At 36.8% G+C, this 16,963-nt stretch overlaps 1 protein-coding gene across 5 annotated transcripts in view; it reads left to right on the top strand.

Moving 5' to 3' along the window:
- EDEM3 (ER degradation enhancing alpha-mannosidase like protein 3) overlaps nt 1-13,425 on the top strand; it is a 68,440-nt gene extending 55,015 nt beyond the window's left edge. For all 5 annotated transcript variants that reach the window (XM_042924487.1, XM_042924488.1, XM_042924489.1 and 2 more), the window contains 2 exons: nt 2,557-2,742; nt 9,428-13,425. In XM_042924487.1, the coding sequence (XP_042780421.1) occupies nt 2,557-2,742; nt 9,428-9,831 (590 nt within the window). In that variant the 3' untranslated portion in view covers nt 9,832-13,425. The remainder of the gene's footprint in view (nt 1-2,556; nt 2,743-9,427) is intronic.
- The last annotated feature ends 3,538 nt before the right edge of the window (nt 13,426-16,963 follow it).

Below are 16,963 nucleotides of genomic sequence, written 5' to 3' on the forward strand. Positions count from 1 at the left end.
TTCTTGGGTCTTTTTCCACTGAAATTACAAATTCAAATCATTTTACCTCTGCATTTCAACCAGTGTGTTCTGCTTTTTTATTTTTCATAGAAAATCACTTATAACAGGCAGTCTGGGACTGTCAGGGAAAATATGCATTTTGACACTATAAGTAAATAGTTTATATTCAGAACTAGAAGACCTGAGGTCACATCCTAATTATGAAGTTTTTATAGTGTCTCTCACAGGGGAGATCTATTTTTGAATTTTTTCTTTCTTATTAGAATAGATTTCCTTTTTGAATTCAAGATAAATAAAAAGACATTTAAAATAAGATATTAGGATTTAGGGGCTCCTGATTGGCTCAGTTAAACATCTGACTCTTAGTTTCAGCTCAGGTCATGATATCACGGTTCGTGGGTTCGAGCCCCACGTCAGGCTTTGCACTGCTGGTGTGGAGCCTGCTTAGGATTCTCTCTCTGCCCACCCCCCCCCCCCCCCCACCTTGCACGTGTACTCTCTTTCTCTCTCTGAAAATAAATAAATAAAACATAAAAATATATGTTAAGGTTTATTTCAATGAAAATAATTTAGGACATTTAAGATAAAATATTAGGATTTCTTTCAATGAAAAAAATTATTTATTGTCTATGCCTACTTTAAAATTTTTTTAATGTCTTTTTATTTTTGAGAGAGAGAGTGCGCGCGCACACACAAGCCAGGAGGGACAGAGAGAGAGGGAGACACAGAATACAGAGCAAGCTCCAGGCTCTGAGCTGTCAGCACAGAGCCCGATGTGGTGCTCGAACTCATGAACCGCGAGATCATGACCTGAGCCAAAGCCGGACACTTAACTAACTGAGCCACCCAGGCGCTCCTGTCTGTGCCTACTTTTGAGCCACAGTAATGGACTAGAGAACTGCATAGTCCAAAACATTCACTTTCTGGCCAATTACAGAAACAGGTTGCTGATGCTCCGCTCAAATCATCTCTCTATCCTTAGTTATTTTCCACACAGAGATATCTTTTATTGAAGAATTTAATGCTTGTCATCACTATCACTTCGAACACCTCTTCACCAAGACTTTAAAATATAAAAAGTAAAGTCTGGAACATAAGTGGAATAGTTACCATTTTCCCTATAAAGTGTGACTCTTGTGGTATTCTCTACTCTGCGAGGTTTGTCAAGTCAAATGTTGTCTTTAGTAGTTATTAGTAGCAGAATCCTCTACTGAGTTCTGTGGGTAAACAAGAGGCAATGATCTTTATTCTCAGAAAATTTAATTTTTAAAAGGAAGCTTTCTTGTATTATAATTTCTTTTTCCTATGTTTTTTTGTTTCTGATGAAGTATTTTGTTTTTTCTAGTTTTAATTGTAAATAAATGAGCTAGTAATTAAGACTAAGTTTTTTACCGCAAGTACTAGAAGTAAAAATTATCTTAGAATAATCATTTGTCTGCAAGAGACAGTAATTGATTAAACTGGTTTAAGATGGAAAGTTTGTTTACTACATGGGACTGGATTATTTTAATTGAACATGAAAGAAGTTCAACTGAGCAGAAATCATCAGGAACCATGATTTTTTTAAGTAGCATTTTTCACATCTGTCACTTATCTCTGGGTCTTCCTAGACTCTCTTCTCTGCATCTCTTTGCAGTTCTGCTTCACTCTCCAGCTTCTCACCAGCTTGTTCCCTCTTTCCCCATTAGTTCCAAGAAGTCATTGTAAAATTGCAGCCTCAACCATGAGTCTGTTATTTTACTAGATCACTACCCACTGCTAACCGGAGCAGTCATTCTGTGTGCCACTTCTAGGTCCTCCAGAGAGACTGTCAGGTGGCCATGCTTGTCTAGTCAGTTATTGCTAAGGAGGTGGGTCCTCAGAGCAAGCTCTCTGAGAAGGGACAGGGAGGTTCTTCACCTGGCGTGTGCAGTTAGAGGTGAACATGGCCGGCCCCGTGGTCAAACAGTATTGAGCAGTCCTACTGCGGTTAGCTAACCAATGTAAACTAACAGTAATGGTCACCTCAACTTACAGAGCGAAAATGACTATCATAATTCTTCTTTGTGAGCAGTATATAAAAAAGAACTACCAATAGGTAGTTTGGTAAATGCCATTAAAGGAAATCTTAAGCAACAATAAAATTTCATTCTTAGTTCTATCATTGTAATCCAAGTCTTTGAGTGAAATATCCAAGGCTTTTCATAAGCATATGGAAGTTTTTAGTCATAATCATAAAATTTTGAGTTCTACTTTTTTCATGTAATAATAATATTCTGTTTTCCTGGGTGTCCCATCAAGTACTTAATTATAATTTACTTATAATAGTTCACAGTTCACAATTATAAGTAGCACTCCAGTAAACTACTTTGGGAGTAAATCATTTTGCTTCTTTTGAGTTCTTTCCTCAGGATAAATTTCTAGGAGTGGAATTAGTGAGCCCCAAGTATGTTCATTTTTATGATTCTTGATGCATAAAATAAATGCTGCCAACAGGGAAAAAAACAGTAAAGTTTTGTCTGTAGATCTTTTTAATGGACAGATGTTTTTATGTTTGCTGTATTCATTTTCTGCTAGATGACAATGAGGGGAGCAGCAGTGATACTGCCCCTCTGTTCCAGATGGCAGGTGACGGGAAGGACACAGATGACATCAAGATCCCCATGCTATTCTTATTTAGTAAAGAAGGAAGTATCATACTGGATGCCATCCGGGAATATGAGGAGGTGGAGGTGCTCCTTTCTGACAAAGCAAAGGATAGAGGTAAGGGTAAAAAAAATCCTTGTTTTTGATGTAGCTTAGCATTAGTTTTACTAGTTTGGTAACAAAAATGAGTTATAGAAAGTTATTTTTGGTGCACTGGTAAAAGAAGTTAAAAAGAAGATGCTTTCAAAATATATTTTTCTTTTGGAAATAAGAGTTGCAAAACATTTACTTTGCTTTGTTTGCTGACTTAGGATGCTTTCAGAATAATGTTTTTTACATGTAATTTATCATTTTTGCTATGGTCCTGCCCAGTGATAAACATACGGGGGAATATATCAAGAGAGTCAATTTAAATATCCACACATGTTCACCATTCAGTTCTGCTGATACTAGATCTTACATTTCTTTTATAAGGAATAAAAAGAGATTGTATCGAGTGGTATTGTATACAGTATACTAGTAGTTAGGTTTCAGCAGGCCACCAATAATCAAATGACCACTGTCTTGTTGAAGGCAGTACAAATCTACCAGCTTCTACCCACTGAGGTGTGAGTTTATCACATAGGGATTTATAAGTTATAAGAGATATAAGTGATGTCTGAAGAACAAGGCAGCATGCCTTAATTCACGATAATATATAGTCCTCTATAGGCCACAATGTTTGTTAGTTATTTGAAAGCTATTCGAAACCCAAATTATTGTATAAACGGCAGGTCTTACTGGTATTCTCTTATATTTCACATCCTGGGATAGTGGAGAAATGAGGGAAAGTGAACCATCAGACATAGACTACTACTACCATCCTGCTTATGGTAGGCCGCACCTCCTGATCTACTGGAGGAGCCTGGAGGGAGAACTCTCTTTCTCCCATTACCTGTAAATGGCTAAAGTTGTGTAATTGGTGCAGGTTGTTGAATCCCCTGGGATGTTTGTTTCACAGATATGTAGGAAACTGATTCAATTCAGTGTAACTTCCAAGTGAAACAGCAAAAAAAAAAAAAAAAAAAAAAGGTTAGCTATAACCTAGTGCTAGCCAAGTCAGTGTTGTTTTGTCTTGTCTTCTCATTCTTATAGTAGTGCTTTATTCTTCTTTGAGATCCTTTCAAGTGTCAACTATTTAAGAACAACGAAGTAGGACATATGTACATAAGGATGTAGAGTTGGGAACAACAGAATAGAAAGGATTTCTAATCTTAAATCCTCCTGTGTTTGTGATTTTATTTCCCCAAGTCCTTTTGCTCAACTCTTTCCTACGTATATGCATTTATGCACATCAAACACAGGCAAATTATTATTCCATATAAGTCTTTAATGCCTTTGCTTTTCTCCCCCCATTTTGTGCTACCATTGGAATTTCAGCAGCAATATTAAAAGGTAAAATGATTCCAAGCTACATTATTAACAGTAGTAAGTATCTTGCATTAATAAGCCTTAAATTATATATATGTGTATATGTATTTGTGTACATGTATATATCCACACACATGCATATGCAAATATATATATATATATATATATATATATATATAATTGTGTTTCAGTGGATATCATGATAATTATCTTGTTTAATGTGATTAGATTATTTTCATGTCTAGTCAGCTGTCCCATGATAATAATTCTTTTTCAATCCTGTCATAACAAATCCTGTGAATTATATATCCATATAATAGATGAATTCGCTAGTCCATGTCCATGCAAGAGTCAGTCTAACAAAGACGTTGTTTTGGCATGTGTTACTTTTGATCACTTTTATTTGAATACAGTATAAAGTATGTAAAATATCGACTTTGTTTTAGAAATGTGTATGTGTGTAGGAGTACATGGGATTAGGACTACGAGATCATAGCAAAGCATGTGCTTCCCATACTAGAGAAAGAATGTGAGAAAAGATAAATTCTATAGGTAGCGCCTCCCCTATCTGTGGGAGATATGTTCCAAGACCCCCCAGTGGATGCCTGAAACTGGATAGTATACCGATCTGTATATTTGCCATGTTTTCCTATGCATACATACCTGTAATAAAGTTTAATTTATAAAGTAGACACGATAAAAGGTTAATAATTATAACTAATAATAAACTAGAACAGTTATAACAATATACTGTAATGAGACTTAGGGGAATGTGGGCTTTCTCCAAATATCTTATTGTACTATACTCATCCTTCTTCTTGTGGTGATGTGAGATGATAAATTCCTACGTGATGAGATGAAGTGAGGTGAATGACATAGGCATTGTGACAGTATTAGGCTGCTAGTGACCTTCTTCTGATGCTGTGTCAGGAGGAGGAGGGTCATCTGCTTCCTGACCATGGTTGACTGCAGGTAACTGAAACCTCAGAAAGGGAAACCGTGAATAAGGCAGGAGTGGATTACTGTACGAAAAGTATTATCTGAACGGTGTTCTATTTTAAGGACCTTGCAGTAAAAGGGCTTTACTTAAATTATATGTATTTTAAAGTTTTGCTGGTCTCTAAATTTGTTGAACTGTGATTCTGTTATAGAGTCATCTTTTGACACAAAGTCTTGAAAAATTCCCTTTTTTATGTAGGTCTTTCAGGCACTGTACAACTATATTTACTAAATCAATGTAACACTATTATCAATACAACAAAAAAATCGATAATAGTTTTAGTAAATCAACTACTTCATTCAGAATACTTAGGAAAATATCCTAAGAAGTTAATGTCTGTGGTAGTTGTCATTGATTTGTCTTGTGCCATTACTGCATGCATCAGTGTTTCTCTTCTGCATCAGAATCAGCTGATATACTTGTTACAAGTGTAGATTCCAGAGTCCTACTCCAGAATATTGAATCAGACTCTCTGAAGGCAGGGGACCAGAATCTGACATTTTAAATAAGCATCGCAGATAATCCCACTCAGCTACACTTTAAGAAGCACTGAATAGAACTAAGTAGGCACTTTTTTTTTTTTTTTTTTTTTTTTTTTTTAATTTCCAGCTATGTCTGAGCCATATTGTACCATCAGGGGTACCAGGTAGGATTGTATAAGTATCCCAAACAATTAGCATCCTTAAAATCTCAACATTAAAATGTCCTCCAGATTGCCCTTTAAAAATCTCATTGCACAAATCCATACTTCCTGTATAATGTCATACAGTTTGGATTGAGCAGTTCTTCCCACATATTAATACAGAAAATAGAAGTCCAGAACAAGCCCCCCACTCCCACTGTTAACTGTCTTATTCTGAGAAGTCCCAGCCATTAATACAGAAATATCTGCAACAGTCCTGTCTGCTAGCAAAAATGTTCACTTATCTTACTACGCATTCTTCAGAAGTAAAGCATTCTTAATTTATCAAGTGGAAACATTGCTTCCTCGGGTCAAACCAGTCATACATCTAAAAGTTAAGTTATCCACAGAAGTTTTAATATTATGTCTGTCATGTGTGCCCCATCTTCCCAAATTTCAAGAGTTTGTAAAGGTACTTAGTCCAACCCTGTGCTCACAAACAAAATACACTGTGCTTTTTCATTTAGGTCCAAATTTCAAACAGTTTATAGTTAAGAATCCATTTCCCTTTCTCAGTATTTTCAAGGGGAAAAGACTCGTCATTTTAAAGGTTCAATACAGTATCATGCTTGCAGTTTACAATGTAGGCCTGTGGTGCCTTAAGAGCTGTAGAAGGATGTTTTCAGGGCTACTCCTATATTTCTGTCTACCTGGTAAAGAGGCAGACAGAGAAAATAGGGGAAAGAAAGGAAAGGTGCCATGGTTTGAACTGCTCAAGGTTTAAGTCTGGCAGTGTTATTTTTCCTAAGATTATTTCCCACTGAACTTGATTGGGGTGAATCTGCCCTAAATTTGAACTGTAGGATTTGGGTTGCTATTGGAAAGGATTTGCTTCAGGGAAAAAAATCTAATATGTACGCAGAAGGCCTCTGCCTAGAAAGGAGCATCTGAAACCTTTTAAGCAGAATCGATACATACCTGCCCTCTTTCTACAACCTGGCATGCTTTCTCATGCGTTTTTGCATTTGGACATCTCTTCCCTCTTTCTGGAAATGCTCATCAATCCCTGTCCCCATCCCCATGGCCCATTTTCTCTTTGAGGACATTTAGCCATCCTGCATACCCAGTTTAAATACCACCTTCTTTATGGAATTTTCTCTTATAGGTAAAATTTAAAAGTGTCTTTTTAATGAGTTCTACTTTGACACTCATTTCACATTGTACTTCTTTACCTGCTCTCATCTCTGTACTCTTGTTTCAGCAAATGCTGGTTGTACAGATGAATGAATGATTGTGGAACATCCAGTCTCTGAGTCTTTGCCAAGGCTCCCTTGTCCTTTTATTATTAAAACTTAATAACTTTCTTGTCTTTGTATCTTGACATTTTCTTCACTCTTTTTTTGCTTCCTGTGTTTCTGATCTATTCCTGAATTTAATGACATAGCTGTTAATGCTCTTAGGATCGTGGTACTCCATGCCAGTGCTGACAGGCACCTTGGAATCAAAATGTGTATTAGTGTGGCAGACACTGACTCCTTCCTTCCTTTTTCTATTTCTCCATCTGCCATTTTTACTTTCCTGATTGCTGCCTCTTTGCTATATACCAGCTCTTCTCATATATTCCATGTGTTTCCAGACTAGCACTTCTTTTCCACTGATCTGTTTGTTTACTCCTATGCCAGTAGTACAAGTTTGCTGTTTTGAGTGCATTTTGATATCTGATAAGGCAACTCTCCTCTCACTAATTCTTTTTACAATTTCTTCACTTCTCGTTGATATATTCTTCCATAAGAACTTGTAAATAGTTCTATCTGCTCCCAAAAGAAAACAAAAAGAAGTAGAATGGGAACATGATGCTTTCATAGAAGTAGGAAGTTTTTGTTAAATATTAAGACAGGAACATACCCTTAGCTACAAATATAATTAGATCTTGTTGTGTGTTTTCATTGAGATTTTATAGTATTAAGTAATATAGTCTTGTTCCTTTCATAATAAATTTGTTTTATAGTTTTTACTTTTATTGTGAAAATGGTACTTAATTTAATCCTAACCAGTTGTTACTAGAGAGAGGTTGTTTGCATATGTATCTTATTTTTACCCTCTTTATCAAGTTCTTTTTTTTAATGGTATTTTTTTGAATTGAGAGTTGCTTTGAGTTTAAGCATACAATACAATTGAAAATGCAATTTGATCTTTTCTTTTCCTATATTTACACCGACTCTTCTGTTTTCTTATCCTTTTGTGTTAGCTAGATTTCCAAAATAATGTTACATAATACATGTATCCCCAGGGTAATTTTGCCAAAAGCACAATTTTTATTACTAGACAAAACAGCACTACGCCCTTTCCTATCCTTCTAAAACTAGATTAATACAATTTTAGAAAAAAACTTGAAGGTTTTCTTTTTGTTTTCCCTTGAACTTAGGGTAGCCTAGTGTAAATGAGCTCCAAGCAGCCAGTTTCCGCTTTCTCTTCTTTGGTCGCCACCATAGTTTTCCTGATTGTCGAATTCAAGTGTACCTTTTCCACAGCTTAGAAGAGAATGTGGAGACTCCCCCAACCCCCCCCCCCCCCCCAAGAACTTAAACTTCCCTAGTCAGATAATCCTACTTAGAGTACGCATAAACACACCTGTCTGTACCTTCCTGCATACCTGTATTTCCTTTAGTTTTTCTGGTTTTATAATATGTCCATCTTCCCTTCCTTCTTTGTTGGATTAACTCTACTTTTAAATCTGAGCTCAAGTGTCAGTTTCCAAAGGAAACCCTCAACTCTATTCTTTCCTATTCCCTGTAACCTTTCCTAGCAACATAAAACATGTCACAGTTAGAGTTTTCCATTTATTTTGTGTGATTATTTGGAAATGTTTTCCCCAACTGGACCAAAAGATCCATAAGGGCAAATCTGGTGTCTCTTTTTGCCTCGTTTTACCCCCAGTACCTTGCACAGTGCCCATCACACAGAGGACCCTCAGGACTTGCTTGCTGGCTAAGCACAGAGATTGAGGATGAGGCAGCATGGGGCATCAGTGCTGTGGAAGCACTTTCTTGTAGGAACCCCAAATAGGATGCTTCTAGTGGCTTCATTGTATATTCATTACAAGAGGTTTAACCTACTCTTAGCCTTCCAGTGGATTTTAAAATGGTCTTATAATTCATAGACCTACAATAATGAAATACAAGTTTTGTAAATAATCTGAGTTCGTGTCTTTATGAAAATATTTAACCACATTAGTACCCTCAAATCATCCAAAATTTTGTATTATTGACATTGTCATGGCTTACTGCATGGGAATTTCACTTTTCAAAAGAATATTATGTTAAAATATAGTTATGATCAGTGCTGTTTAAAATTTACTCTATTTCATATGTTCTCATGTGCAAGCTTTCCTGAATTGAGATATTTAATAAATTTTAGACCTACAGTGTAAATCTATGTACACTTAAATAATAGTATTGTTTAGTGTATTCGTTGGCATATTTACTAATCCCCACTGAAGACTTGTCAGTTACTAGAGTCACTCTTCAGTTTGGAAGAATGTTTATTTTGTAATGGCACATTTTGCAAAATGAATATGCAGAAAACATGTGATTACATGATTAAAGGCAGTCTTTTACTCTTCAGTGTTAATGTTCACTGCTCTGCATTAACATGTTTTTCTTTCTTTTTTATTTCTTCATTTTATTGCAACAACCAGTAGGCTGTTAAAAGTGTGATAGTAAATATTTTGAGTAGGAAAGTAGCATGAAGCTTGTTTCTTTCATGTACAGATCCCGAAATGGAAAATGAAGAACAACCATCCTCTGAAAATGATTCTCAGAGTGCTGAACAGATTACATCAAGTTCTCAGGAGGTTGATTTGGTTGATCAAGGGTCTCCTGAGGAAAGTTCTCTAAACTCTCAACCAGAATCATTATCTCCAGCAGATACGGACAATGCTGCAAGTGTTTCTCCTTCTGAACAGATTTCTAACCCCATGGAAAACCATGAGACTACAAGTCTTGATGGTGAATGTACAGATTTAGATAACCAGCTTCAAGAACAATCAGAAACTGAGGAAGATTCCAATCCTAATGTTAGCTGGGGTAAAAAGGTCCAGCCTATAGACTCCATATTAGCAGACTGGAATGAAGATATAGAAGCATTTGAAATGATGGAGAAAGATGAACTATGACTCACTAAAGAATCTGGTGGTAGGTATTTAAAAAGAAAAGCCAAACTGTGGTTAACAGACACCCGAATACTAAGCAGGCTCTCTAATGGGAGTCTTTAAGTATGGTGATGAGCAACCACGTTCTGACTGAGATAGTTAACATAGGAATCTGGAGCATGCCATGTTAGAACTGACCTTGCTTAAAACCGTCCCATCAAAAATGGAAACTCCCAACCCTCCCCCTCTCCCCACCCTGACCCCATGACAGCATCGCGTGCCACCCTGCAGCACCTCAGGCCAGGAAAAGATTGCTGGCCTTCCTAGGAACCAGATTTCTGCAGTCTTGTCAGATAGACAAGAAACAAATTCGGTTGATAGTGGAGAGGAGAATAGGAATTTGTAGAGCTTTCTAATTAAAGGAAGTTCGGCTTTCTTGGTTTTGGGGTTAGAGACTCTTTGGGGAAAATACAGATGAGTACTGCGGGCATTCTGGTTATGTTGCCTTCACAAAAACACTCAGAGTGACCTAAGTGATTGTGAAGCAGATGCGTTCATGGTGAAAGCAGCCTTTGCTCATCACTTTCACTTGCTTCATTGTGTAACAAATGATCAAGAGGACTTGATTTTTTTTCTCTCCTCACAATGTCCTTTTCATTTAAACCAAAGGTGAAGCCAGTGTACTTTTTCTCAGTGAGTTCTCTGCATAAAGGCTAATCTTTGGGACCAGGATAAAAGGTCATATAATATATTGTGGAAATTGGTTACTTAATGCTTCTGAAAAATGGAACAAGGGGGTAACTGTAATGTTGTGATAATGAACTTGCCATTGGGCCTTCCATAGGGAAAGCTGTGACTGACCTGAAATGGCACTTAAAGTTCTGTCCTTGTAGGGCAAATTATAAATCTTTTCCAGTTCATCGCTCTTAGAGGTGATTACCTCTAGCCATCAGCCTTACTCCATCCCATGTTTAGTATGCAATTTGAGCCACAAGGGCCACATCGCCAGTAGCTGAGTACATTTTGTTCCATTTTTCTATCTTAGGGAGCCATAATAAAACTGTGGTAGTAATCTGAAAATCCTAGGGAAACTACTATTTTTCTTCTTTGAAACTATGGTTTCTAAAGTTGCACCTAAGGAGTCTGTCACATTTTCTGTTGAATCATGTTTTTAAGATGTTTCATTTTTGTTTTGTTTTAACAAATATTCCTTCTGATATGGACTTGAAAATTAGTCTATGGTAACCTGTGTAAAAAACTTACACAGTAGCAACTAACAAATAGCCATATAGCTTAATGAGAATTTCTTTTTCTTTTCTTTTTTTTTTTTTTTTTTTTTTTTTTTTTTTTTTTGGTGGCAGTCTGGTGCTGGCCACATTTAATTTTTTAAAAATTGTTGTTGATATCCTATAGACAGCCCTGTAGTTGAAATCATGGTTTTATTCATTTTATTTATTTTTTAAAACTTACCTAAATCAGTCTAAAGGAGTATTTGTGAGACTTAATTTTCTTTCTCTTTACCATGACATGACCTAATAGTCTTTTCTGAAAACAGTTTTGAGGTACTAATGAACTTAAACTGTATATGGAGCTGTTAAGAGAACAGCAGTGCTGTACTGTAGTTATGTATATTCATGTACAGTGTGTCTTAGATCCCAGGTAGACATATTCTTTTGTAAGGGGATGAATAGCTGCTTTCAAAAATTCCGGCTAAATGTAACTGGGTCAATGAGTAATAAAACTAATAGAGAAGACACTTTGGGGGGGGAGAGGGGTGGGGAAGAGTAGTATTATAAGACCATTATTGGCCCTTAATTAAACCTGACACTAAAGTGGATATTTTAGTCTTTCTGCATGTGAAATTTGGTGTAAGAAGATAGAACTATAATACATACAGTATATGGAAGGATAGATATAGTGCTTTGTTCATCTTAATTGCAAAGCTGCCAAAATAGCTGAAGCTTAATTATTTGACTTGCCTTGATTTGTAGGACTGGGGCTTTGAGAAAAGGAGATGTTCCTCTAAGACTTTGATTACAGAAGCCTTATATACATTGGTTTGATTTTGTATTTGTAGCTCAGAGTCATTGTTGTCTAAATCCAACTTTCTAAGTTAGCAAAACAACGTAAAAAAATTTTTTTTCCCACGAAGATCTCATGGTAACAAGAACCAGCTTACTCTCCCTTCCTTTGGCCATTAGGGGGAGTTGTTGCCATTCATTGATATCTAGAAGCAAATTGTTCACTTTTTTAGAAAAGTGAATCCTTAAAAAAAAAAAAAAGAAAAGAAAAAAATTTAAGAAATTATACTTTATACCCAGAAAGAATCATATTTGATTTTTCCCTAGTTAAGGTATAATGTTCAGCTTCGAAACTCCCAGCATTATCATTATTCATTATTATTATTACTATTATTATTATTCAATGTACTGCCATGAAGTTGTTTTTGAGTTCATTAAAAAATTCCAACAGCATTAGGTTTTTGTTTTTTTTTTAATGTTTTGTTTTTTAAATACCTTTGATAGACGTTTTATTTACTTCCTAAATATTCGGGGGATTCTATGAGACCCTGAATTTTAGAAACATCTGGTCTACCTCAGTTAAATGTTGACTGCATAGAAATAGAGATGAAGTGATCGCCACAGCCATAAAATTGTTTGAATAAGAAGGATTTATACAATGTTTACAAACCTGGAATCAAGTAAGGAATTTATCTGAAAGTGAAAAGTTAGATATTAGAGCAAGTGTTTAATTCAGGTATTTTCAAGTTTTAAAACTTAACTTGTTTACCTACTAAAAATAGCTATAGTTTTTCTGCTTATGAAAGTCCATTGAAATGATAATACCCTAATTTGCAATAATTTTCCCATAAAGTTTTAGGTATGAAAGAATTGTAATTTACTGGATATGTTTAGGATGGGATATTTTGTTGGCAGGTTTTTTTTTTTTTTTAACATGTAATAGGCTTCCAACAAGAATACAGTTGTTTCAAGAACAAATTATTTTTTGACATTATACTTTTCCCTTTTTCTTCACAGTATTAGTAAAATGATAAATTGTGCACTCTCTGGTTTTAGTTTCTAATATGCTTATGCTTTTGAGAATTTTTTAAAAATTCAAATTATCATCATAGCCCTTTTTACAATAAAACCAGCATTTGTTCTCTCACCAGACCCCATGTCAGATTCATTATAAAGGAAGCTCAGCATAAGTAATTCAAATCGTGCTTATAATTTTGGAGGTGGGGGGGCTGATTTAGTAAATATTCCAACCGGTCGTTTTATGCACAAGGCTTCAGTCAGAACATAGAAAAAAAAAAAACATTCTGTGAATGAAATATTGTATGTTCAGATTTTATAAAAGACATTTTTAAAAGCCCAATTTACAGCCGTATATTTTCTTATGATGTAATTTATGAAAAAGATGTCTGTACTAACAGGTGCTGTAACACTACTGTTGTTGGATTTTATTGTTTGGTGATAAATGTATACAATATTTCTAAGGGAAACTATGTACTGTGATGTAAAAGTCTGGGCAAAATGTATATAATCCTTGTATATAATTGTGTATTTGATTATAATTACTGATTGTAAAGATTTAATAAAATATGTAAATATTCTGGTCTAGTTTTAATTTGGATTTTTAGCATCACTTTGCCTATCTTAAAAAAATTTTTTTAATGTTTTATTTTTGAGAGAGAGAGTGAGCGAGCAAACAGATGAGGGGCAGAGAGAAAGGGAGATACAGAATCCGAAGTAGGCTCCATTCTCTGAGCTGTTAGCACAGAGTCTGACGCAGGGCTCGAACCCACAAGCCGTGAGATCCTGACCTGAGCCGAAGTCGGACGCTTAACCAACCGAGCCACCCAGGTGTTCCATGCCTATCTTTATACTTTGGTATCTTTTTAAAAATTTTTTTTCATCTGTCTGCCCTTTAATTTTCACTTTACCCCTGGGGGAGTGAATCTGGGAACAGGTTAAGGTATAGAAACAAACATTGAAGAGCTCCACAACTCAAATAGTGCCAAGGACCCTCAGAGCAGAGTTAGAGGTAGTAATTCACAGTGTCAATACTGGTTACATGTTTATGTTTTGAGTTTACTTATATTGAATAAAGTCAGTTCTTTTGACATTGTCATTTAAAGTAACCCCGAGCCTCTCCTGTTAATTCCAGTGAGGCCATTTCCTTTTAGCAGCCCCTTTCAGATATGGTGATACTGTGCTCTTCATCTGTACTGTTCCTGGAGTTTCTGAGCACAGACATCTTGAAAGACCTAATAATAGTCACTAGTATCAATGGGTAATTGCTTTCTTTAAAGACGACCAAGTTGAGACTTGAAGTTCTAAGCATCTTACTCAAAGTTCCGCATTTGGTGACTGGGCAATGGGATGGGAGCCCTGGTCTGTTTCCTGTGCCCATGGTCCTTTCCGTGTACCTTCTCCCTTTCTCTGTCTTTACTCCTTCTCCCACCCCATTCCAGTTTCTGCTCCCCTTTTGCTCAGCCACTACCTTCCCACCTGACCACTTTCTCCTCATTGGGGATTGAAGTGTAGAAATGGTAGCATCCATTCTCAGGTTCTTTGGACATTAAATCTCATCTCAGCATGCCTCCATTCCCCTAGGACATTGCACCACTATTTCAGGAATAGTTTAAAGGATCCAACAGCATCTCTTGGAAGATTTCAACAGGGAGGTTGCCTTTCTTTCCTGGGTAAAGCAAACTTAAGAGTTCTTTCTACTAAGGGGAGCTAAGTAATGTAAGGGTTGAGAATGGTACGTGTCAGCATCGACCTGCTAGTCAAGTTTCTAATTTCCAAAGCCTTGCTCTTGATTGACTCTAATAAGCCTGCTGGTCTGTAGTGTTCCTCTTCAGTGAAGTAGTAAATGGGAGGCCAGTGATGACCCTTGGGGATCCTCTTAATTCATAAAAGACTTCACTCATCATTCCAGATGACAGAGAAATGCTTAAGTCAGTGACAAGATGAAGTATAATGCTAAATGAAGAAAAATCTAGAACTGTATGTAAAGTATTAACTCTCTTGTATATGTGGAGACTCTTTATTCAACAAAGACTTAGCACCTCCTGTGTGCTAGACATTATCTGGGGCCTGGGAATGTGAACAACGCATAGTAAAGAAGATAGGAAATAAAATAGTTAAATAAATATGAAAATGAGTTTATGAAGCAAAAGAACTTCCAGTGAGAGGATAGTGATGGAAATCAGCACGGTGTAGAATTCTCTTTTAAAGAAACAAAATATCAACTACGGTTATCTATGGATTATGGGCAATTTCTGTTTCCTTATCTATAACTATCTCTGTTTTACTAAGTTTCCAAAACAAGCATTATGACTTTAAAAATAAAAACAGTCTAGGTCAGTTAAAGGATGAAAGGGAGAAAGAAAAATATCACACCAGAACCCCTACCATCCTGTGGTTCTGCACAGTTCAAGTCCCTGACGTGCTAGACAGCTCTCACGGACAGAAGCCGTGAAGGAGAGCAGAATACGCCACCCCAAAATACGCCACTTTGGCAAATTGATTATGGTGAATTAAAGTTACTTAAGAAACAGCCAATGCAAAAAGCGGACACTCTGACCTTCCTTTGTCCCCCTGAAAAGAGGAAATCAATCTCGCATGGGAAAGGTACCCTCCCTGAGCCAGGAGGATGGAAAGCATCCTCATCACCAGAGATAGGGAAGTTAGGGCTAAGAGGGTTGTCTGAATAAACCTTGTTACTTGCTACACCGGATCCAAACCCTTTTGTCATGCCAATTCTTTACATTTTTATTACTTCCTTCCCTAAAAGGTATAAAAAGCTGCCTGCTCTGGTCATTTCTTTGAGTCTCATATTTTTATGGGCTCCCATACATACAAAATTAAACTTGATTTTCTCTTGTTAATCTGTCTTATGTCAATTTAATTATTAGACCAGCCAAAGAACCTAAAAGGGATGAAGGGAAAAGCTTTTCTCCTCTACAGCAGCATATAGCTGGGATTCAAAAGTTTCTCAGGAAGAGTATGTGGATGGAATAGGAAAACGAAGGGGATCTAAAACAGCCCTGAGATTGCTGGCATTTAAGGCATAGGAGGAAGGGCTTGTATAAAACGGAATGAGAAAGGGCAGGTGGAGAGGGAGGAGGAAAATGAGGACAGAACAGTGTTACAAAAACCAGAAGGAAAGATTATTTCAGGGAAGAAAGCTGGCAAATAATCTAGCCCAAAGAGCTGGTGCGAGCAAACTCGCTACATAAGAATGTAGGTTCAGTGTGGCTCTATCATCTAATGTTTGAGAAAAGCCAGAAAAGTAGGTGAAATTCCACCTTAAACATTGTTCAGGTTGAAATAGATGTGACAACAAAGTCCTCCAGTTTGCAGCCGCTGAGCTGGCAGATCCTGAACCTCCAAATGTCTAGGCTCCTCCATTTTCAAGGCACCATTCACCAGTCTCCTGTTCTAGATTTTATTATGTGCCCCAGAGGCCTCCTCAACTCTTGAGATTTTCTGGCTTAGTATCCCAAATGGTGATTATGCGGCTTTCCAAATGGAGATTACTGGTTTAATGAGGCAGGTCAACGGGGGAAAAAGTCTCACCCATTCACCTTCCTACAATTCTAATGTCAATCATTGACACCTTCTTTGACCTGAGGCAATGAAAGTTCCTCTCCTGAACCCCATTCAGATTTCCACTCCATCAGCTGGTATGGCCAGACTGCTGACAGCTTGACCCCAACTTCCTTCTAGGGTTTCCCTGACTCCCACCCAGGATACATCTATCTGTAAGCCTCTGCTCAGCCCTACAGTGATTCCTTTAAATTCCCGCAATAATCTAAGAGGACTAGTCCAGTCGGCTCTCCATTCATAGGCAGTATGATGACTAATGCCTTCTTCATAGACCAGATAATAAAAAGAGCTGCCACTTTTTGAATCCTCACGAGGCATAAACAAACACTGAGCACGCTATATTGGTGAGTCCTTACCCTTATAACAACCTTATGACATGTCTATAATTTCATAGGTCAAGAAAAATAAGATTCAGCAAAGTTGAGTGGCTTGCCAACAGGCACAAAGCCAGTTAGATGGATCTGGGATTTGAGTCTCGATTAATCAAAAATTTTTTTATCTTTATTTATTTTTGAGAGAGAGCGAGAGCACAA

The sequence above is a fragment of the Panthera leo genome, chromosome F3, assembly GCF_018350215.1.
Source record: "Panthera leo isolate Ple1 chromosome F3, P.leo_Ple1_pat1.1, whole genome shotgun sequence".
NCBI classification, from domain to species: Eukaryota; Metazoa; Chordata; class Mammalia; order Carnivora; family Felidae; genus Panthera; species Panthera leo.